At 41.5% G+C, this 24,418-nt stretch overlaps 1 protein-coding gene across 1 annotated transcript; it reads right to left on the bottom strand.

Moving 5' to 3' along the window:
• Positions 1 to 590: 590 nt before the first annotated feature.
• On the bottom strand, positions 591 to 24,150 carry ano5a (anoctamin 5a). The gene is made up of 20 exons (XM_071520206.1): positions 23,941 to 24,150; positions 19,909 to 19,976; positions 12,170 to 12,277; positions 11,225 to 11,293; positions 10,564 to 10,848; positions 10,077 to 10,196; positions 9,758 to 9,873; positions 9,523 to 9,657; positions 9,285 to 9,390; positions 9,071 to 9,131; positions 8,252 to 8,403; positions 7,316 to 7,390; positions 6,575 to 6,803; positions 6,246 to 6,424; positions 6,020 to 6,117; positions 5,165 to 5,295; positions 4,547 to 4,752; positions 4,137 to 4,339; positions 3,136 to 3,241; positions 591 to 2,942 (listed from the first exon to the last, which is right to left on the bottom strand). Exons 1-20 carry the CDS (start codon positions 24,008 to 24,010, stop codon positions 2,712 to 2,714), a joined length of 2,748 nt encoding a protein of 915 aa, XP_071376307.1. The 5' UTR covers positions 24,011 to 24,150; the 3' UTR covers positions 591 to 2,711.
• Positions 24,151 to 24,418: the final 268 nt, after the last annotated feature.

The raw sequence follows: 24,418 nt of genomic DNA, 5'->3' as shown, positions 1-24,418 counted from the left end.
ATTTCAGGATAATCAATTTGCAGCCTCTGTGTTGCTAGGAAATAAAGCTTGCTTCAACTGAAACAAAGCTTCATTTCAGCTGTACACTGTAATCAGTACACACAACATAACATAGTGATAATTATTTGCCTTCATAGAAACACATATTCAGCTTTTCCTAAGATAACCTCACTGCATAGTCAGCCAGGCATGTTAAAAAAAAAAAACACTTATGAATTACTAATTCTTATTGTTCCAAAAATCAATTTTGCCTTGCTAGATAAAAATGTTTAAAAAGCTGAAATACAGCTTACAGTGAACCTTTCTCACCTACCTGAACTTGAGTGTTTCCCATGTCTTTGTTACAGTGGCTAGGTTGCCTGCCAAGTGAAACAACCATGCCAGCATATTTTGGTATAAAGCACACCCACCAGTGTGAACAAACACTGAATAGCTATCTGTGCTCGCTCAGGCCATCTGTTATGTGAACAGTGACTTTCATCTACTCAGCAACAAAGGGGCTGCTATATGTAACAAATAAAATATTACATACTCCTTTTCCAACATTGGATAGTATGTTTACTGTTGATCCAAACATATCCAACAAATACTTAAGGTGAACAGGTACTTTATTCTGAATTTCTAACACATTTGGATACAGGGCATTGTATAAAATTATAGAACAAAATGAAACAAAACATGAAACTACAACTTTAAGCATACTGTAAACAGCTTTACTTTGTTTTTCATGTATGGTAAATATATAAAATAAATATCAACACTAAAGCATGACAAAAGAGGACAGAAGAAATTTGATGCGATAAGAAAAAGTACAGAATTTGTAGATGTACAAAGAAAAAAACAGCTGAAGTGTTAGAAGTATTAAGGCATCGACAGGCATTAGTTTAGCAGAGCAGGGCACAGAAAGGCAAAGTGGGACAGTCCAACAATGCCCAAAGGTCTACATGTCACTTGGTTGCGTAATCACATCTACAGTATGTTCATCTCTAACCAACGTATGATTAATTTGCCTGAGATTGAAGCGCGCCCTTTCAGCTATTATATACACAGAGAATTCAAATATTTGAGAGAGAGAGACTTCTTACATATTTCTATGTAGGTAATACACTTGAAAATGTCCTTCATATAATTTCAAAGCAAAAACAATTACTCTACAGATTTCACCGTTACACGTTTTAACATTTCTCCTTGTTTTTACCTTGAAATTTAAGGTCAATATAAACAGGAAATCAGAACAGGGAACCACTTCTTACATACAGTATGTTTACATCTACAGTACAACCTTTGCTCCATTTAAATGAACAGAGATTAGAATATTATCACATGTTCCTGCTACAAAACACTGATTAGTGTCATGACAGCAATTAAACTGACATGTTTATGTCTTGGTAGTCATGTTTCATTAAGTGCTTTGTGCAAAATAAAAAAAAGAATGTGTATCTTTCCTTCTCTACACGGACACAGCTGAGGAAAACAGAAGCATGAGAACTAAGCGATGGCTGATGTGCTTTGTGTGACGGAGCAAACATAGTTCAGTAGGTGGGGGCAGGCTTTCATTAGCTCCAATGTGTTGGTAAACAGAGGCACATTAAAAAGGGATCTCTTCACTCTCTCAGGGCTTTAGGCTCTCATCTCCAGGAACAGGACTCACTGTCAACAGTCAACACGCACCAGCTGCTGCAGCGGCCCGGGCCTGAGAGCTGAAATACTGCTGAGTGCACTGCTACTGGCCATGGCAGGACGAAACTAAACTACAGATGATCCCGCCTTTCTCACACTGTACTAACAACACAAACAAGCAATAAAACAGATGATTAGTGTACAACAATGGCAAAATGCTGTGATTTCTCTTCATAAAAGGTTTTTTCACGTCAGATTTTGGCCTCAGGAAACGTAAAGTGTCATCACTGGATCATAGCAAAAGACTGAACAAGCCTCTGAACAGCATCACAGTGATGTGGAGAAAAAGAGCTAACAAAATATTTTGGTGAATGTGTGATACATTTGACTGTGCTCTACATACTTAGGCCAGAGAATATAGTCAAATAAACAACAGTCACCATTGTTGCAAACATACAATTGCTGTAAAAATATAAAGATGAACATAAACTTATGTGACACTGGAACCCTTGATACAGCTCTACATACAAGTATGAGAAATACTCCAAGCCAAACATAACAAACTCTGTTTCCAAATCATATTACTTGACATAAAGATAAAATGTAGAATCAATGTAATATATTAAGGCATTTAGTCTTTGGTTACTTATAGTGGCACTTAAAATAAATAGTCCTGTGATATAACAAGAGCAAGCTTCCTGGCTTAGACAGTGTATAGCATTTCTTCTTCATTTCTTTACAGCAACTTTTGATTATCCTCAATAGCACAATTACAACATAGAGAGTGAAAAGCCATAAATATGAGATACAGATTTAAATTCAAGTGCATGGTGGCTACATCTACAGCATGCATGACTCAACAGTCAGTGTTTTTTTTATGTCTGTACACTCCCACATTGAACAGAATAGTAGAAGAGCGATGATTGTGAATTGAGGAAGCTCTGTAGGTCTTTAATTAAGGCTGTGTCCCTATTTGCAAAAACAATGCAGGCACTATTGCAAAGTGATGGTCAGTATCATTGTACACAAGCAGGGTAACCGTAAGGTAATCTTCATCAGCGTGTCCTCCCATGGGGGGAGGAGGACAGGGGCTAGAGACACTCAGACAGCACCTCGTGTCTGGGTAAGGACGGGTAGATCATGGGCGCGCAGGTACAGTCGCTGTGGCCGTTATGGCTGAGTTGGATCTTCAGCTTCTCCACCTCATAGTTATGGAGATACTCTTGGACCAGGTAGCGCTCTCTCTTCACTCGAGCCTTCACCTCAGATGGAACGTCAGGAATCATCCAGGCCACGAAAAACTTGACCAGGAACACAACATGCTGTGGAGGAAGAACACAACAGGTTGATTTGAAATCTGTGTGAAAGTAACTTGGCGTGTTTATCACAGACCATGGAAAATGTGGGAGAGAGGAGTTACTACGAGTCTAACGAATGACTACTTTCTAAGATACAAATTTGTCAAAGTGGTGGATAAGTGTTGGTGGTGGTGGAAGTGCAGAGGCCCTGTTTTACCTCCATGATAATGATGAAAGCCAGCTTGGCAGCCAAGATGTGCCAGAACTGCATAGTGTGGGTGTATTGCTTCTCATGGCCAGGAGGGTAGCGGTAGTCACGGTATCTACAAGGAAGGAACATATCATAACTTTATATCCGGCCGTTTATTTATATACTGTACGCTTACACCACATTATGTCCTTCTGACGTACGCACACACACAGATACAGACAGGATAAACGTCACTGTTTATGCACATAAGCGCACACACGCACACACACACACACATACACACGCCCATCACACCAGTGTCCGAAATTAACTGGCTCACCTTCCAAAGGCTGGTAAACTAATGACTAATAACTAATAATCACCCACCAAAAATAATTTTTACTAGCCAAAATAAGATACTTTTTTTAATAGAAATATGTTGCCCTACCCTTTTACGTATGTATGTATATATGTATTTTATTTATGTATTATGTACAATCAGATACTATATGAAACATCCAATAAAGAGACAAGTGAGCTAGAGTTTTAATTTAAAACTTCCTAAATCACTTATCCAATGCATCTTTTTCTTCATCTTCATATTTTATATTTGGTGGCCTCACACGTGGGAATAATATTAAGTTTAAACTGATGTTAGGCTAGTTAACCATCCAAGCAGCTGAGAAACAGAAGTTTAGATGCTACTGCTTTGTGTAGAGCAGCATAACAGGCAGCCAATCAGGAGGCTACTTAATACAGAGCCATTATTTTGCCCTGATTTGGTTGGATCATGGTCAGGGAGTGTGTATGGTGGCCAGTAGGGACAAAGACTTAAGACTGTATAAAATCGAGGCATTGAAATGTTATCATCTAAAAAAGTTAACAGCTACTGTGACAGGTGACCCTTATCGATTTATCTGTCGAACACAAATCTTACCGGCATTTGACGCTTGGCGGGTGGTAATTTCTGACACACACACACATACATGAATGCACAAACAAACACACACACGCACACACATACATACCTGCAGGTAGTCATGATGGAGCTGTCAAACCAGGGAGGGTTCTCCCCGTCCTCAGGCTTGTTCTGCTCAGGAAACGCAGAGATATTGAACACCGACAGGCTGTTGTTTATGTAACCTTTCATGGTGATCACACCCTCTGGCGGGTAGGCATACATGTACACAAGCCGAGGGATCATATCAGACGTGAAGGCCACAATGAAAGCCTAAAAAGCAGGTAAAGAAGAGGTGGGAAGGAAAGACAGAGATCAAATTTAATAACATATTATAACATTATGTGCCTGACATGGCTTGAGCCTGAGCGTTTAAAACGAATCGGATATTCCACAAAGTATTAACAGTCAAGTCTAGACTGAAGCAGTGGATTAATGAGCGGATGCCTGGTAGACAGAACTAGTCAAACAAACACTCACATTGGTGACGACAGAGAGGACGGCCACCCCGTTGAGGATTTCCTCCCAGGCTCCGATGCTGTGGGCCTTGGCTGCCACGGGCCGTCTGAACTGAGTGGTGAACTTCCAGGCGTCCACTCTGACCTCTATGATGTTGTTGATGAGCGCCAGCAGGGGGGCCAGGGGGAAGGAGGCGACGAACAACGTGATGAAACCAAACTGGATCACTGGGACGCAGAGAGGAGAGATGTTGGTGAGGGAAACACTGCCCTCTGTAGGACCTCAGGTACACTGCAACTTGTACAGCAGTCAGTATGTGCATCCATCTATCTATCTATCTATCTATCTATCTGCATTTATCTTTCAGGCAGGGCTTATCTCAGCCTATTTCGGACATGGTCTAGGCCACTATTACATGTTGACTGGACTTTTTTTGAAACATGTAAAAAATTTAACCTTCTCTGGTCTCGGTCTTGATATGGTCTTGACCCCCTTTGGACTTGGTCTTGACTCAAACTCGACTGGACCTGGCCTTGGAATTGACTTGGACTCGACTAAGAAGGTCTCGACTGCAGCCCTGCTTTCAAGTATCTATCTCTCTAAATCTATGTATGCTTTAGGCTGAGTGTGATTATTTACCCATCTCCAGGTACTCGTAGAAGAGGCCGAGCTGCCCAAAGCCCTGCAGGTCATGGTCCTGCTCCCAGCGGCTGTACAGACTCTCTGGATGGCTCCGGGCCTTCCTGCTGCCCCACCAGTTCATCAGCCACCTGGAGGGCAGACAGGGCAATAGAGGGCTTTCAGGTGTTGTAGGCTAACACACCTTCCGTTGGCCATAGTGGACGTCCACAGCTCTTGGGCAACAGTAGCTGTGAACAGCTAATTTAGTTTCTAAACATAGAACTTGGCTGTATAAGCAGAACTCAATAGACACAGTTAGTTGCTGTGCAGTTTTTGATGGGGAACTGATCATTCAGCCACTGATAATCTGAATCTGCGTGTTAGCTAGCAAACCATAGTATCTGGTGAGCTAACTATCACTGTCTTGTAAACACATCTGAATTGCACACTCGCTAATGTAGTGGTTAGTTGCGACCATTGGTTACTTTGTAGTTAGCAAGCTATCAAAGCCAAAAACCCAATTTAACAGATTCTTCTCAACCTACAACTTGTTGTGCTTTGGAGTAAAAGGCTAAAGACAAGACAGTTTCCTGTGTCAAAATAACTAAATTTGGAAACAAATCTACCTTATCAATCTATTTACTACTTATAATATTGCTGAATTCACCTACACCCACACCACAACAATCTTCTCAGGTATCTGTCTTTTTCTTGTCCGGTTGTTATATATTTAGCCATTATTTACACACAGCCAATTCTCCAGTGGATCTCCAAGGCACCAGCTGTGGTTGGTAGGAGATTTGTGAGTGTGTGCCTCTATATAGTGGATGAGACTACAAGCCTCTGCGTACTGTATGAGGATGAAGTACTCACGGGACCAGAGCCTCCTGGATGTTGCCCCACACCTGTTTACCAGTCATCACGATCACCAGCTGGGTGGTCAGCTCAATCAGGCAGCCACCAGGGTCACACTGAATACAGACAGACCAGGAACGAGGGATGATGGGAAAGAGAAAAACACAGCCTTAACTCAAATTCAGGCTCCAGCTAGAATTACCAGTAGTAATCTTATGTATTGTAATCTAGTAATGTATGGTACCTCCTCATTCCTCAGGTTGCTCCCTTTGCCGAACATGTAAGTGTAGTCTCCAGGATAACCGACGAACTTGCCCTTAAAGAAAGCCACGTAGAAGCAGGAGGAGTAGTAGTTGACAAACTGGAAGAGGAACATCTTCACCGTCAGTTTGTTCTCATACTCCAGGTGAGTCTTGGGGATTTCTGTCACATAGAGTTAATAAAACATATATTTTCAATGTATAAACATTAGGAACACAATGCCAAGGACTGACAGGAAATAATTGGATACATACAGAGATGTAAATATTTATAAGTAAATGCTCAGATGTGCTCTCTCTCTCTGGCCCTCACCCATGTCAGTGATCCATATAGCCACTCTCTCATACATGAGGTTGAGGATCATGATGATGACAAAGTTGATGCAGGATGCGGTGACAGAGGTGGCCAGCTGTGGCGTGATGAGGGAGCCCACCACCTCCAGGTTGTTGGTGGGACTGTCCTTCATGATGCTGGCGAAGGCTGCATATACTGCCAGGCGGTACGCTATCACCCCAATGATGCAGGCAATGATCAATGAGATCTTCAGGACAGACACAACAGCGGGGACACATGAAAGACAGCTACGTGGCACAGCAAATCACAAGACAAATGTACAGTGAAAATACCATATCAAAAGTGCTGCAGGCGCAAACACAAACAGACACTGATATGGATTGAGCAAGCTGAATTATTGACAGGAAACACAATAAAATAAGTCTCATGCTTGCAGAATGCACACATGCCCCATGAGCCCGAGTCTAATATGATCTCGCCAATCATTCTCATTCACATTTCAACTTATTATATTATTTTTTAGAGGTTATATAAACCACAGTAAGCTGTTTTTTTGTTTTTTTTTATCAATAAGGATTAGAGTGCTAAATATTCACATTAGAGGGTTTATTGATCATGATGACATACATTCTGGTCACATGATAGTGATGATGATGGTGAAGAGCAGGATGGAAAAGACAAAAGATAAGAGGGTGGGGATACAGAGGGAAGATGAAGGGGATTTTGATTTATAAAGTGTATCAAAGATATGATGCTCACCCAGAATAGGACGGTGGCTCCAGACAGGCATGTGCGAGCACACTTGCTTGTTATGGGTAAGTAAGGCTCCATTTCCTACATAGTAACCAAGCAAAGCATGGACAATGGAGTCAGTCACGCTGGTTATATCCTGAAAAGACCTCTCTGAATGGCCAGGTTCCCTTAATTACCACTGGTCTCAGATGAGAGGCAGAGCTAGGAAGCCCAATCAGAGCTCTATGTGTGTGCAGGCATTTCAACCTGAGCCCAATCCATCCTCTAACAGTCTCCTGGTGAAGCCATGCTTTTCGCAATAACCTGTCCAAGATACTGATCCACCAGGCATAATGCTGCCGGTAGAGATGAAACCTCATGCCTCTGAGTCTTTCCAGAAATGTCTATGTTATCCACACAAGCTAGACCACACCAACACCTCTTCCTCACCAAACTGGCATTCAGCATTAAGTGCCACCCTTACCCACAGCATGACGGTGGCCCAGCACAGTAACACTTTCCCCGCTAGATCAGCAGCGGTCCTGTCAAGAACCAACTCCATCTCCTACAGACGGGTGGGATGTGGTGGACGGTCAGGGCAAATTACAGCCCCCTACTCATTTTATAAATCTGTCTATCACTACACATTAGAGCAGCCAATGGTCACTGAAAAACAATATGATCAACTACTTATCAGTAGACCATCCCTTGTCCCTCAAACACAGGAGCTGGTTTCACATACATAAGCCTAGTCCTAGACAAAGAGTCTTCACTCAAAGCAAATCAATGACTGCAAATGGCTCACTGCATAGATACCAGAGGCATGGAAGTATTTAAAATCCTTAGTGTAATAATTCCAGTTCCTACCATATATCTGCCTACTAAAGCCTTATAGAAGCTGCAGACTTAAAGCCGGTCCTATGCTCAGTGTTATAGATTAGAAAGTCATGGGCACACAAACACCTGAGTGATGCGGTTCAGCCTGCGGTTGGTGCACTTGGTCTCGTACTCTGGCCGAAGCTGCAGCTGCTGCTGCTCCTCCTCAAAGTCGACCAGATCCCACTCGTACTCCAGACGGGCCTGCCGGCGCTTCCAAAACTCCAGGAACAGAGTCACTGCAGAGGCATACAACCCGTTACACCAGGGGCATCATGGTAAAATGATGACCTTGTTTTATCAGTTTTTACCTTTTTGTATCATAGCCTGGTTTGAAGGCTTAAGCGTAAGCAATAAAAACAGACTGGAAAGCTTAATGAAAATATCCAGTAAGGTTATTTGGTGTGAGTCAGGTACAAATGATAAATTCATACCCACTGCAATTAGATTGCTTGATACACACATGAAATTATGTAGTTACATGTTACATGTTATGGGATTTTGTTGGTATGTTATTATGCTTTGATGTTATATATTGTTATTGTGTTTTTTTATGTGGTTTTTAATGTCAACCCTGTCTGCAAAATAATTCTTCCTTTTTGGACAATAAAGTTTGAATTGAACTGAAATTGAAGGGAGAGTCCAGTGAGTTATCATATTCCATGCAAGTATGAAGGTTTGGTGTAGGAACAGACATTAACTGTTCTCTTAACCAGTAATGCTTTGTCTATGTCAGTATGCTTAGTCATACTGGTATTTTGCTTGAAGGCAGAGGGAGTAGCAGTGATTTTGAATGAATAATCTGATTGGTTGCTGTCTGACCATATTTTAGGGTTTAACAGCTCCCACTAGATGGTGCACTGGATCAGAAAATACAAAATGCAGATTTCAGACATTTTTACTCACCCCAAATCCCCATGAATATGGCAAAGAACACCGTCCCCACGTTGTCAAATAGGTGTGATTGCTAAAAGAACAACGTGTTGGAGAAATTATGAGATAATAGTGAACAAGGGAATATAGACCTTCAGTTACAATCACCCAATAAATGTCACACAGTAAGACAATGAATAAAGAAAAAAGGACGACTCATCTCAATCACAAAGCCAGGATGTCTTACCCATGATGAGTTGCATGTTGAGTTGAGCTTCCAGTAACCACATTTCTTGTCACACAGCGGACACATGATGATTTTGCCTCCGATCTCCTCGCTACATATTTCTTTGCTAAAGGGACATTTTTCAAAAAATAACAATTATCAATATACTGATATCATGGCATATGAAACACCTACAAAACAAGCTTAACATTGGTTAAAAATGGTTAAAATCTAGCCAAGCGTTCTCGGCAGGACTCACCTCCACTCGTTGTCATCGTAGGTGAGGAGTCCATAGATGAAACAGATCACACCGACTACTGCAGCGAAGAACAGCATCTCAGTGTAGAAGCCCAGCCACGCAAAATAAACACCTATCTTCTCCCCATAATACTTCCTGTTTGAGGCAAAAACAACACAATTCTTGCTGTAAATCCTTCTGCCAGGTTGATGTCTAAATGCACAAGAGAAATGAGTGATTTGTTTTGAGGTCCTACCTTATAAGGTTGAGTGGCTGTTCCTTGAAGAAGCATAAGAATCTGGCCCAGTGTTTGTAGAGATTGTATCTCTCACTTTCGCAGTTAGGATCCCTCGACCTTATCCAGTATCTAGACTGCACACACAGAGACAACACAGTTTTATTATTGTTATTTTATCGTGAGATTATTGCAATGTTATTCATCCTTGCAATGCTACATCCAACACTGCCTCAAACAGGATATTACTGTTTGAGTGCACATTCCATTGTAGACCCCGTGGCATTTTCCAGTGATAAAGGAGTGCTTAATCCCAAAAAGTCGACCAAAAGAGCCTCACATCGTGCAGAGGGAAGGCAGAAGTGTAGGTGCCATTGTTGAGTAACCTCTTGATTCCCTTCTTGTCTTTATCCCCACATTCATCCCTGTAGTACGGACAGCGGGCCAGGATGTAGTAGACCTGGGCAGAGAGAAAAATGGGAGGATGTACAGTAATGTTTTATTGTTTAGAGGCACAAAATCATTGGGCGAGCGAAAAAAAATCATCTTGTAATTATAGGGTCATGTCTGAATTCAGAGCAGTTTGGAGATAATGGGTGTTCAAGTGTTCACATCCCGTGGAGCAACGCTAATATGATCTTTTAAATTTGCATGTATTAGCCACTTAAATCAGCATTTTCAAAAATCTAACTTTAGCCACATGTATAGGCCTGCTTACAGAACTTTTATAGTTATAACAAACTCAGCTTTGTCCAGAATGTCAAGTGGGATCTTATAAGTTCAAGGACACAAATAAGATAAGAAATTCATGGTCAAAGTGTCCTTACTATCCTGTTGCGAGTAGAGGGAGGGAAGAACGTCTCTTGGTTGTCGATGAGGAAGAAGTCGGTCTTGCTCTTGTTGAAGGGAGCGGTGAAGTAGTCTGGCTCGGGGTGCATGATGTGCTCAGGCAGACGGAAAGGGGTGGAGAGCCAGTTCATGGGAATCTCTGTGTGGTTGGGGATGTCGTTGGCCTTGAAGGGCACCTTGATCTTCAGCACGTCTGCGTAGGTGGCCAGCACTTCCCACGGAGCGTGGATCTTGAGGAAATAAGTCTTCCCATCATCCGACTCCTGATGAGAACGAGAGTCAGGAAAGTATGTATAAGTGTGACAGAGTAATAAAATAATAAACTAATTTAGTAATAAAGTAATATACTTTTGGTCATGATTAACGTGCTTATCAGTTTCTATCTGAAACAGTAGCTAATTCATAATCTTCTGCCTTGACTAGATAGCATATATAGAGGAACTACAGCATTCCTTTTTTGCTGTGTCATGAAGATGCTTTGGCTCTGATTCATTGTTGTAACACTAAAAACTGCCACTGTCATTTTTTCCTTTGTGAAGTGTTCCAAAAACAGCCGGGACACACGTATCTCTGTGCAGGCCGTTGCATCCCCTATTACATGATTAGACATAATCAGATCAGGAGCCAGGGGGTTCTTACCGATTTATCTTCCGTCTCCAGCTCCAGGCCCGCATTCTCTAGATTGGCCTCAAACTCCCTCCTCCTCTCCTACAGAGGAAAAAACAACCACCAGGATATATTTAGTAGTTTAATTTGCCTATCACAAATGAATACTCCCTTGACATGGCCTGATAGTGTTATAATTTATTGTATAACATATTTCGTGGACACACACAGGAAGTGCGCCTCATGTTTGCTGGTCCTCATACACTGTGGAAAGAATGAGTGAGTTCCTGTTCAGGCCAGCAGTCTGGGTGTTGACTCACTGACAAGGCTGTTCCAGAGGGCGATATGAGAGATGGCACCGAGAAACACAGCAGACTGGCCTCCCAGTAACACCCAGGTGTGAAGGCTAACAGCCCAGTATCAAACACTAGGCCATTCACCACTCAACAGTCAGTGACCAGACCGGCCTCAAAAACACATCTGGCCAATGACTTTTTCTCAGTATGCAAATACTCGACAACTACACAAATAAAGCTTATTTACCTAAGTTAGTAGGTTCACAAGTTGATCTCAATGTAGAAGTGACCTCAGAAAATTCCTTGAGAGGATTACTGGCACAAGCTGAGAATAAAAGTTTATCTAACTTTATCAGTGTTTGTGGTATTTGGTTACGCAGCTGTCTCACATTGGCTATGTAGATATCCTGAAAGTACAAGTTGTTACTCTCTTATTGCTTAAATCAAATAGAACCTGCACACTGGAATTAACTTACGCGGTTACTTCAATATAGCTTGGAAAAGTTGTTCATAACATTCAGTGTCACTCATCTGCTCAGTTAGTAATAACTAGTCTAGCACTATCACAATACTGAAAGAAACATGCAACAAGAAATGCAACATCAGTTAAATCAAAGACATCTGCTAAAGGTCAGTGAAATATATGCTGCATACAGGAGGTCATCTATACGGTGTTTCTTACCTGTTTCCTCTCACCATCTTTATCGTCGACATACGACAGGACAAAATCAATCCTGCGCACTCCATCGCGGAAGAACACAGAGTCTTTGCTCTGCTGCTGTTTGTCAATCTATGAAGAGAAGGATGGGACAGAGGTCACAACATGCACACATCTGAAACACACACACAGATATTCACAGCAGCTCAAGAGTCCTTGGATACATTCACCACAGCAGAGCAGACTGTCAAACACGTGTCAGCAGCTAATGGCAAAACCCAAAGTTGTTGGTGAGCAATGCTTACAATATCCACAACAAATATGTAGTTCAAGAACATACAGTCATGAAAGTATCCACTGCAAACACACGCAGCATGCTGATAACAGGACATCTGATATGGCTAAATGTTGCTTGTTTTATTGATCAGGATAAGTATAGGTTCAAGAAGGAATCCAGAGCATTTTGATAGAAAGCCTCTAACACGTTGTATCACTGAGTCAAATCCAGACAGATCTCTAGTGTCCCATGATCATTGTGATTTCACTGCATCTCTGGCAGGAAATGAGTTTAATAAACACAAGCTCAGATTATATCTGTCACAGCAAGGGCAAGGGTATGTGGAGCAGACTACAACAACTGGCAAATAGGCAAGAATGCCAGGTCATTCATATTGCCTTGTTGCCAGAGCAACAAGACAATATGATGACAGAAAATCAGAGATCACACTCTCTACACAACAGGGGAATCCAGCAGCCATATTCGGGTCAACCCTGCAACCTTTTTGTACTTAGTTTGTCTATGCTTATCTGGAATCCATGTTGGTGGAAACCTGTATTTATCATCAGTTAGCAGCTACACCGACTCCTGGCATGTGTAGCAGCTAATGCCGTCCCTGCAGTGGCTGTCTCTGCAGCGGCTAAAGGGAAACACTCTGGGCAGGAATGCTTTAGGGGAGAAAGGGAAGACATGACATGCTTGCTGTCATTGCTGCTTCAGCTGTTCAGAAAGCTATAAATAACTACGGCATGTACCACAATATCTTGGTTCACATCGCTACAGTAGCTACCTAGACAGGACTGCACTTAGCACAACAAAAACTACCGCCCCACACTCCACCACAGCTACAGTATTGCCTACTGGACTGTAGTTCCCACAGAGTTTGCCCTATCCTTCAGCACAGCGCTGTGGGGGAAGGAAGGAAAAGAAGAGCACTTTACCTCCATGGCCCACTCCCTTTATGGTTATGATGCATCAGCGGAAAAAAAGGCTGGCCGTCTGATAGAGCAAGATTGCCTTTCTCCAGGGAGCGTGGTCAAGCCCTTAACGCACTGCTGCTCTCACTCTCATTCCCCTGCTCTCCTGGCCAGAGCGGCTCCATCCAGTCCACTCACCTCCCACAACAAGCCCTCACTCGCTCAGACATCCAGACGAGAGAGAGGGAGAGAGGGGGAGAGGGAGAGAGGAGGAGGGAAGAGGGAGGAATAGAAAGGAGGCCCCTACAGATGACATCAGCACACCGGTAGCACAGCCCCTGCCAGCAGCCAGCTAATGTAATAAGAGCACAGCATCACAGGAGGGGAGGTGACATCCCTGTACAACACTAGACCCCAGGCAGAGAGAGAACAGCCTGGAGCAGTCCCTGAAACATGTTTTTTCATATTTAGGACAGGACTAAATGTCAGTAGAACCACAGCTGAAAAGTTAACTGACCATATTCAGGAATCTGGCCTCCTTAACTGATAAGGAAGAACCCCAAAACTGATAAGGTCACCAGTGTGGCTACTCACTCACAATCAATTAAACAACCTTGAGGTCTCACAACACCCACGTACAAAGTGCAAAGAGGGACTGTATCACTAGCAAATACATGTGAATTGTCTCAGACATGTTGCTCACTTTATCTACAGACAGAGGCAGGGTAGTGTACATAAGACAACTGACTCTCATAAAGCAACTGACTGGCTAAGGTCTACAGCTTGACATTCTGGCTCTACCACCCTGGTTCCTGCCGTGCCAACTTGTACAGGCGTCCGTGTCCACGTGTACAGCCTTTTTATAGTTTTCTCATCCAAAATTATGCATAGGTTCTAACCATGGGTTACCTCCCAGAGTAGATCAGACCATGTTGAACATGGCAGGGTGGGTGCTTTCTTTAACTGGGACGTCGCTCCAGAAACTCTCTAATTTGCCGTAATTACAGATTACCCATATGGAATCCCTGCGTCTACTGGAACCCGCCCCTCCTCAGTTGAACTGGAAGAGGCCGCAAAGCTCTATACATTTACCAACTAACCCCTAACTACTGGGTGTGTAGACATACGTCTTTCATCTGAATTAAGGAGGGTAAATGCAGAACATGGTGTAAGATAAGTAGCCTACTAGTTTCAGGGAGGGGGGTTCTTTAAAATATTACTTTGAAGGCGTTTCTTCTGGGAAGGAGTTAGGCACAGCATTTAATAAACATTTTGCTGAAGCCGGTCGGTTGACATTAAATATGGAGGAGCTGCTAACCTACCAGATAATATAGAGTCTTCTCTTCTTATTAGAGATGACTCTTTACCTTTTGAGAACAAGTCTCTGTCTAGTTTTAGTTTCTGTGCTTTCACATCCCAAAAAGTCTGTAATGCACTCTATGCTACCGATACTAAGGAAGCTACTGGTGAGGACAATTTAATACCTTATTCCTTAAAATCTCTGTCCCATTGATATTGGATTGTACATCTGATATTTTTAATACAACAAACATTTCTGGGTCAGTTCCTAAAGTGTGGCACACGTTACTCCTCCACATAATGTTGGGGATAAATGTGATCTAAATATTTCTCTTTATCGAAACTGTTTATCTGGATTAAATTCTGGAAACCTTAGGTGAACAATTTAAGACTTTTCTTACCAGGGACTCTTTATTATGTACTCATCAATCTGGGTTGAGGGCTGGGAACAGTCCTATCACTGCCACCTCTTTGGTTATAAATTATATTGTATCTGCCCTGGATAGTGGTCACCACTGTGCTGCTCCGTTTATTGATCTTTTAAAAGCCTTTGACACAGTTGATCATTCCTTGCTCTTAAGTAGTCTGTCACATATTGGTTTTAACTCTGATGCCTTAAATTGGTTTAAAAGTTATCTGTCTGGAAGGTCCCAATGTGTAAAGGTGGCTGACGTTCGCTCTGAGTTGCTAAGCATTGACAAAGGTATACCTCAGGGTTCAGTATTGGGTCCAATACTCTTCAGTGTTTATATTATTAACATTGTCATAGCAATAGGCAATTGTAATGTCCATCTTTATGCAGACCACACAGTTCTGTATCGCAAATTCTATACAAGTGGGTATTGAAACTGCAACCTCAGTGCCCTGCAAAAAACACCCTTGTAAACCTCAAACTTGTGCTAAAAGCTGAAAAGACTGAATACATGCCGGAGCTAAAAAACACTGAACACTCCAATCTCCAGATTTGCACAGTCCCTCATTATAAATACCTGGGTATCAAGATCAATGACGAATTCTCCAATTTGTATCCCCAATTTTATTTTACGCATCTGGAGTCTGGGGTAGTAAGGAATTTTCCAAGGTTAATGCCATTCAAACCCAGGTAATTCGCTGCTTTCTGGGTGTGCATACATTTGTACCTGTGTTGGCGATCCAAGGGGACATGGGTAAGGAGCCATGTGTGATTAGGCAAAAAGGGGAAATGCTTAGACTTTGGAACTGCCTATCTAATATGCCAGAGGGTTAGGGCTGGGTATTGTTTAAAAAATTACGATACCAGTACTAATACCAGTACCCTTAAAGTGATACCGATACCAATAGAGTACTTCATTCGATACCTTTTTTTTAATGTTTTGGTGGCATCTCGGCACGCTGAACTGCCAACTCAGTCACATACACCGTGCTCAACTTCACCACCACAGACTGTATGGGTTGTAGCGGCTGCGGTAGTGGGCCAATCACACGTCGCATTAAATTGAAGAACACTTGCGGCGATTGGCTGCGAGCAAAACCATATAAATAGTCATTTTTTTCTAGATCTGTGTACAAAAAGTATCGAATGCAGGTATCGTTTGACTGGAGAAGTTTCGATATTACTTGGTACTGGGCTATTTCGGTCGATACCTTAAAGGTATCGAGTACCGATACCCAGCCCTACAGAGGGTAGAGTAGCAAAAAAAGTTTTTAACTGGGATAAAGCACATAACTATCCATGGTGTAATGATATGAATGTTGTATTCTGTGAAGCTGACCAGCATTATATTTTTAGAAATGGTTCAGGATGTTGCGTTTTAAGCACAGGTTATTTCTTGACTATAAAGAAAAATGGGCTGCTGACATCTGGCTCAAACCAAAACTTAGAACATATAATCAAATTAAGAACGTGTGTAGTCCAGAACCTTATGTTACTTTACCCTTGGAAGGATACAGAAGATCTCTGTGTGCCCAGTTGAGAACTGGGACCCCCCCTCTGGGTGGGCAGGTTCAATTCTATTGTTGAGGAAGAGAGATTATGTACTGTACGTGAACTGGGTGCTGTCAAAGATGAACTTCACTTTTAGTTTTACTGTATGCTGTACACGGAACTAAGACTGCCTTTATTTGCAAAACAAGAAGCCCGAGCTGTTCTGGTTGGGAGATGACGTAAAGATGGAAGTTATTCAGAGAGGAAGTGGTGTGGCTAGTTTCATTTGGAAACTGTTTGTTTGAATGTATGACTCTGATTTGTATGTTTTGATTGTTATTTGTTTCTGGTTCTTTTTGTTTGGTTGAACATGATGCCTCTGTGACTGGAAGCCCATACGGGCTGGGCACCATGTGGTGCACCACACATGAATAAAAATCAAATCAATCAAATCAAATCAATAAATCATTCTCCTTCAGAGAACATATAGTATAGTTGCAGTTGAAACTTGGCCACTTATACAGATATAAGACCAACTTCCCCGTGTTTTGTAAGAAGAGGATTCTGGACTTTCAGAGAAACATTTATAGTCATGCAGCTGCTTCAAATCTAAAACCCACTTGGCACTGATTTATAATGGGTGATGACTAGAGGACTCATCATTGTGTCTTGTATGGAAAAGTTGGTTGGCCAACTCAAGAGATAAGCACTCGTATTTGTTTATAAAGCCCTTCTCCACCCCAATTGTTTTCGATGAATGTTTTTATATATATATATATATATATATATATATATATTTTTCTTATCTTATTCTGTTGGTGTACCCTTGTTATGTAACTTGGCTGAAGTGAAATAAAGATTAAATTAAATCAATAAATATTACAAAATATACTTTGAAGAGTAACAGGAAAGATGGGGGAAAGAAAGGGGAAACTCTTCTTTTACAGTTAGAATACAGACTAGAGCTGAAACGATTAATCGATTAATCGATTAGTTGTCAACTATTAAATGAATCGCCAACTATTTTGATAATCGATTAATCGGTTTGAGTAATTTTTAAGAAAAATAAGTCAAAATTCCCTGCTTCCAGCTTCTTAAATGTGAATATTTTCTGGTTTCTATACTCCTCTATGACAGTAAACTGAATATCTTTGGGTTGTGGACAAAACAAGACAATTGAGGACGTCATCTTGGGCTTTGGGAAACACTGATTGACATTTTTCACCATTTTCTGACATTTTATAGACCAAACAACTAATCGATTAATCGAGAAAATAATCGACAGATTAATCGACAATGAAAATAATCGTTAGTTGCAGCCCTAATACAGACTACTAAAAATGGTCCAAAATTTCAAGCTTAAGGCAGCTCTTTTTATTGAAAATTATAAGCTGTTAAATGTTGCAATGATTGCACTCTTCATTAAAATGGGTTATATGCTGCTTAACAAAAACACATTTTAGAAGATTTAAAGGAGGAAGCCTGTATGGTTCGCCACAGTAAAGTTCAGTCCTGTCATGAGCACAGGGCAGGGCCATGATTACAGTATAGACTGTATACACTGTATGTACACACACACATGCACATACATGCACACGCACGTATACATACACACATACAAGCACAGCTAAGTAAATGACAACTATACAACGTAAGTGTGTGTGTGCAAGTCTGCATGTGCATGTGTGTGTGTGTGTGCATGTGCATTTTCTAATTATGTTTTTACACCACCAGGTTTGTGTGTGTTCTATTCAGTGAGGCAGACTGTTATCACAGGTGCGAACAAAGCAAGTGAAAGGGCCTTTTCCATTTTTAATGAAGAACTCTCATGATGCATCAACACATAAGCTATCTCATGCCAGCGTGTTTCCATTACTCAGTCTCTGCAGAAAAACATGCTTTCCAGAAGCCACCAACAGCTCTCTACCAACATCTGTGTATTAATTTTCAAATCTAAATCAAGCCCAACCTTTACTCTCTGAATGACTAATGCCGGTGGTGGAGAAAGTCTGTATTGAACAGGCATTTCTCATGAAGGACATAAAGGCTGGCGGGAAGGCATACGCGTAAAGTAGCATCACATCACAAGCCTGTTTTACCATGCCATACCCTGGAGCGAAACAGCAGGAATAGTGCCCGCTTTCTCCCGAGCTGTGGAGGAACCGAGTGGACAGTGAGGGAAAGCCTAACAACACGTCAAAACATCATAACCCTAACACTGCAATGGCAACCTTACAGAGCTTTAAGGACAAACACATCAATACAAACAAGAGACAAACAAGAGGGACAAATCACACTGTCAAACACTCAACACCTTCATCATGTTTAGAGCTTGAAGGCACAGTGGTAACGCTAATAGATTATGTCCAAGGCATTTTATAACACTCTGAAAACCGCTATATGGTAAAAGAAAGAAGCTGCCAAGACAGTGAGGGCGCATCTAATCTCGCTCAATTAAGGGTTTGAGCGTGGAGATTGTGTGACACGACACAAACACACAGACTCTGACACAGCAGCATGCACCTGTGTCCTTGCCCGGTGTCTTACCCCAGTCAAAGTGCTGATGCGCTCTAAGGTGTTTGGCTCAGACTGTGGGTAGTCGCTGAGCTCAGAGGGGGCCAGGGAGGCCAGGCTGGTGTTGAGCGACTCACAGGACGCAACACACACATCAGGGGTTAAAGGGGACTTAAATATTGCATGAAAGGAGCAGAAGAGAAAGGAATGTTAGGGTCATCTCCGAGCCTCTCCTCTACCCAGCATGTGGGCTGCTGCTGGTCTTTGGGCATTGCAGGAGCAGACTATTGTGATTAAACTGGAAAAATTGAGGTGATCTCAAAAGTTAAGAAGACTGAGATCCACAAAGCAAACCCTTCTGCTACATGCTGGCTGTTGATTGGTGGTGGGTGTTGAGAGTAACCAGCGACAGTATATACAATAAGACAATGAGTGTGGCTATGAAACTGCAAAAAGGGAAGGAAGGACTTATATGAACAGCAGATTTCCCTGGGACATGATGAACGTCCTGTTACCATGTTTACATTAAGTACGCTGGTGCAGAGGGAAAAATATGGATAAACAGAAATGACAAATTTGTCTTTGAGAGCAAAAAATTCACAAATAGGAGTGGCCAATAGTCACATTATTCACAATATAATTTGAATATGCAAAGAATACAAGAATATGCAAACTATTCAGGACGTCCATGTCAGAAATCATAAATTGTTACAGAGAAAGTTATAAAATGCAAAACAGAGAAATTACTATTCAGAACTTCTGTAAAATAAAATAGACAAAAGCCACTTCTTTGTTGAATCTCTATGTGAATGTATTGTGTGAACGTGGTGCATGTGGTGGGTTTGGTGTTTACCGCTGATTGTCCCTGCTGGGAGGAGCCTCTGCTGGATGTGGGGTGGAGGTGGTAGCCGTTACTCTCATCTGCAAGACAGTAAGATAAGGAATATAATGCACTGACATATTCAATGAAAATATAGGTTAGCATTTCGAAGGCAAGGGGAAAGTCTGATTAGATTAACCACATTTAAAAATGGGATTAGCTGAGTTAATCATCGCAGTATTCTCTCACCACTGTAAGAGAAGAACAACAACTATCAAAGTGAATGTCAAACAGATGGATTGGTGGCAGTGTAGTTTAGTTTCAGGCAAATGAACAGCTGCCATGATCTTTGAGGTACAAGAGGAGCGCTGACAGACAGCCAATGTTGTGGTCTATATTTGTACTGGATTTTGTGGTAGCCCTCCCACAGCCCAGACAGTGTGACTAAACAGGAAGACAGAGCAATGTTGCAAAGCTGTTACTCTGAGAAAGTGAATGTAGGACTGAGAAGTTTGGTAAACCCCCTCAATGTGTAGAAAAGTTCAAGGCTGTATGTGTGAGGAAACACCAGGGGAATCTTGGTTGGAAACTTGAAAAAGGTCTGCTTTTCACTTGCACTGCAAAGCCTGTGAAATAATTACTCTGTTACAGAGCCACAGAGGGAATAAGATTTACATAAACAAATGGCTAGGCAGATGGAAAAGCAAGGCAAATATCACATACTGCTGGCATTACTGGCAAAGGAAGGTTTCAGTCTCTGTGCTTGTGTTTTTAAATGCAACAGTCCTAATTGATGGTCTCCCTGATGTTATATTTAGTCTCGACTCAGCACAGAATATGTTCTTACACTCCTGACCTGAAACAAGCGTTTGGACCATGTAACAATGTAAACCCTCTCTGTCTCTCACTTTATTACACACAATGTCAACAGAGAACAGGATGGTGTTATTCAAGACTTACAGTACATGATTTAAGCTTTACTCTGGAATAAAGCACCACCTGTGATGCCACTTTTAGACCACTGTAGACCTTTTTTGATTTTGTTGGACTGAATTGCTCTTTTTTTAATTTTTGAATTGTTTGACTAAGCTCTTGATATTGTCTGACAGTATGTAACAGTTACTTGAAAAAAGTGAGTTTCAAATGTATTTAGAATCTGAAAATCAAGTTTGCTTGTATCGTGTATACACAGGAGCAAAATATACCTACTGCTACCTTATATTTGAGTTATGGTGGATGGTGAAAGTTTAGAAGAGACTGTTTTCTATTAGAAATCACCTATGCATATCAATATATCTAAAAAATAGCCTTTTATGCTAGCCTTTCATAACAAAGTGTTTTCCCAAACCATAATATGAGACAATGGCCAACATAAAGTAGTCAGACTGTCCTTTTATATCAGTTATAATGAAGGGGACAAAAACACTTTGAAAATCTGGGCTGGGTGTTGACATTGATTAGGACTGTTGTGATTTCTTCCTATAAGAAAGTGTCGGTCTCTCACAGCATCTGAGACTGTCTCCCCAACAATTGGCACATTATTACACAGTTGGATACAGTAATGGAGCTCAGACCAGCTACAGCAAGAGTTGCTTTACGCCTAAGTAGCCTTCACAGTCAAACCTTTGTTCAAGAGAGAGCAGCTGATCACAGTGGAAATGCCACAAGGCTACTTCTGTCCTTTTTTTTTTTTTTACCATAACAACAAGAGAGCAAAACACAGATACAACTATTATTTACATAGAGAAATATTTACAGGGAAGCTATTGTACAACTCAGCTATACTGATAATAAAAGGTAAAAACATCTGAGTTGTAAAACCGCTATTATAAATGCCACTGGTGTAATATTATTATAAGAGATATCTAATCTCAAAGCTATTGCACTACTCTTTTCCATAGTGAGAGTGACCTTTTTGCATTTATGCCTATAGTGAAGTTTGGACCCGTAGTTTATATTTTCATCATCTGCACCTTGCAAGGATGTGAACGGATACTCAGTAGCCTCATTTTAAGATGGCAGCAGTTTCGCTCAGCTGTGTAATACATTGGGTTGATTTGTCTGCTTTCCTGTGGCAGGAAACCCCAGCCCCCTGCCTTCTCATAATTCAAAACAACAGGTAAAACTGAAAGTTAAGAGTTGCAAGGTAACATGAGAGAACAACAAACACCTGGCACCAACACTTCACATATATCAGGATGTATCTGATATGTAAGATTGAATCTGTATTTACAGTAAGGACAAGTGTTGATGCATCCATGAAATATAGAGACATATTCAATGTTGATCTGGACCTGATAGTGGTTTGGCAGAATGATGTTTAATACCCACTAGGTGCACGTACATCTACAGTTTGTTCATGTTTGGAGCCGTAGTTGAGTACAGTGAACAATGGGATGGGATGTTAATGGAAAGTGTGCAAGCAAACTTTGAGACCTCAGCTATCCACATGTTGTTTTGACACTGCTGCTTTTTCACCTTTAAGAACTATCAGCGCTTAATTCAGTTCAACTGTGAGTGTGACGGTAACAGTTACTGTAAAAGACAGAGTTTTCAATGTATTTAGAATATGGAAATCAAATTTGCTGGTATCGTTTGAATACATGGGAGCAAAACATACCTACTGCTACTGTATATTCTGAGTTATGGTATGGATGTGAAAGTTTAGAGGAGGCTGTTTTCCATCAGCAATCACCCTCGAAGAATCTATGCACCTCAATATATTAAGATAATCTAGATCAGTGGTTCTCAACGTGGGGTCCGGGGACCACCAGGGGTCCTTGAAGGCATGCCAGGGGGTCCCCAGCAACTTGATGAATTGTTAAACTTCATTATTTCATTTACAAGAACAATTATAGAATGTGAAGAATGGCTATTTTGATCATAGTTTCACTGTTATCTCTCTACCTACAATAAAGATACTCATGGAGTTCTGGACAAAATCATATCAAACAATAAAAATATTCTCAGATTTGGGTCCGAGAGACAAAATCTCATCAAATGGGGGTCCATGGCCCTAATGTGGACTACATTAGGGGTCCTTGATATGAAAAAGGTTGAGAACCACTGATCTAGATTTGGACTTTTAAGTCAGTTCAACTGTGAGTATATTGTTTGGAAACACTGGTTTAACTGTTATCTCAATGTGCCATCTACATTAACTTGTTCATGATATTCCCACTTGAGTCTCGGACAGTCTGGTACAATATGATTCTCTCTACTCTACAGACGAAACAGTACACTTCTAAGTCGATTAGTAAGAGCAAAGGAAAGGGCTGCTGGAGACTGTCCAGTGTGATTCACCCTCTATTCAACAACACCATAAATGGCTGAAAACACTGCCTCCTTTTCTAGGCGTTTGTTTAAAGAGTGCAACTGGCCAAAAGCAGAGGGATTTCACAGAGGGTTTTGGTGGTGGTGCGGAGAGGCTGCCTGTAAGTGACTGAGTGTTTCCAGTGGCCAGGCCAGCTGTCAGGGCTTTGGACATGTGACTGAGCCTGTGAGGGAGGCTGGCTGGCTAAGTCACTGATATCACCTTGAAAATAAACCCAGACTATGAAGGGGGAAACGTGTCAGATGAATACATTTTTAAAAATAGTTTAGAAAAAGGAAAAACTCTTGTGAAGGGGAAGGTGGTAAAAGTAACCACTGTGGTGTTACTTCCACAGTCTAGCCTACAAATAATCTACCAGCTGCCCCGGGAAGGAATGCCAACAAGACATGTCACCAAGCTAATTTCAAATGTGCTCAACACTTTGCTGAAGCATAGAGGAATGGTTTATAGACGTTAGAAACTTCGTCGTCGTACCTCGTCGGATCTAATAGTTTTGCTGTGATATTTGTATAGTATCCTTATTAAATATATCGTAGTATTACTATAGCCTAGTTCTTCCCAGGGGTGTTATGTCAATTTTGGGACATAGCAAGTTAAATTCAGACTTAATTTTACAGCCGTTAAATTAAATACTAACTCAATAACACCCAACACCTTAACTTCACGGCATAACGGTTACAGTGAAGGAAAAATATTTCGATCAACAGCATATGGGCAGCTTATTTACTCACCACTGAAAGAGTCTGTTGGGCTCATCTCAATTAAACTTGCATCTCCGGTCCTTCCCGTTATTCGGTGCATGTTGCTCACAAGCAGCCGAGCCGTGGCCGCAGCTCTTTCAACCGGGCCACGTTATTTCTGTCCAGCCTTCCCGCGCCTGTAACTCTAAACTAGTTTCCTTTTCTTGTCATTTCAGGCAGCAGACTGCCTCGTCGCCCTTCACCCCACTGACTGCTGCATCACTTCAGTAGCAGACCGTTGCTCGTTAAAGGGGCGGGGCTCCAGCACTCTGACTCCGCAGCCTTTCGGCCCACAAACCAATGGCCTCTGTCTGCTGGAAATCATGTGGAGAAAACTAAATATGGTTTAGGCTACTGGACATAAATCAGTGCATCTGTTCATTTCAGGTTCAAGTTGGGTAATAGAATACATTTTAAGTTTGGAAAAGTGAATGGTCACACTTTATTTGGATGGTTCAATGCTATGAAG

This window comes from Centroberyx affinis, unplaced genomic scaffold (assembly GCF_046629955.1).
Source record: "Centroberyx affinis isolate AG114_WGS23_722 - 3 ecotype Tasmania unplaced genomic scaffold, CSIRO-AGI_Caff_v1 ptg000779l_1, whole genome shotgun sequence".
NCBI lineage: Eukaryota > Metazoa > Chordata > Actinopteri > Beryciformes > Berycidae > Centroberyx > Centroberyx affinis.
This window is presented reverse-complemented; position numbering and strand designations above follow the sequence as displayed.

Bases quoted from the DNA above. Each gene is read 5' to 3' on its own strand.
- ano5a (XM_071520206.1), bottom strand. From the start codon at position 24,010: ATGCACCGAATAACGGGAAGGACCGGAGATGCAAGTTTAATTGAGATG. The intron at 9,658-9,757 runs GTAGGACCTCAA...TGCCTCAAACAG, and splicing joins CAGCCACTCAACCTTATAAG to GAAGTATTATGGGGAGAAGA. The intron at 6,804-7,315 runs GTGAGCATCATA...TCTGTCCTGAAG, and splicing joins GAGCCACCGTCCTATTCTGG to ATCTCATTGATCATTGCCTG.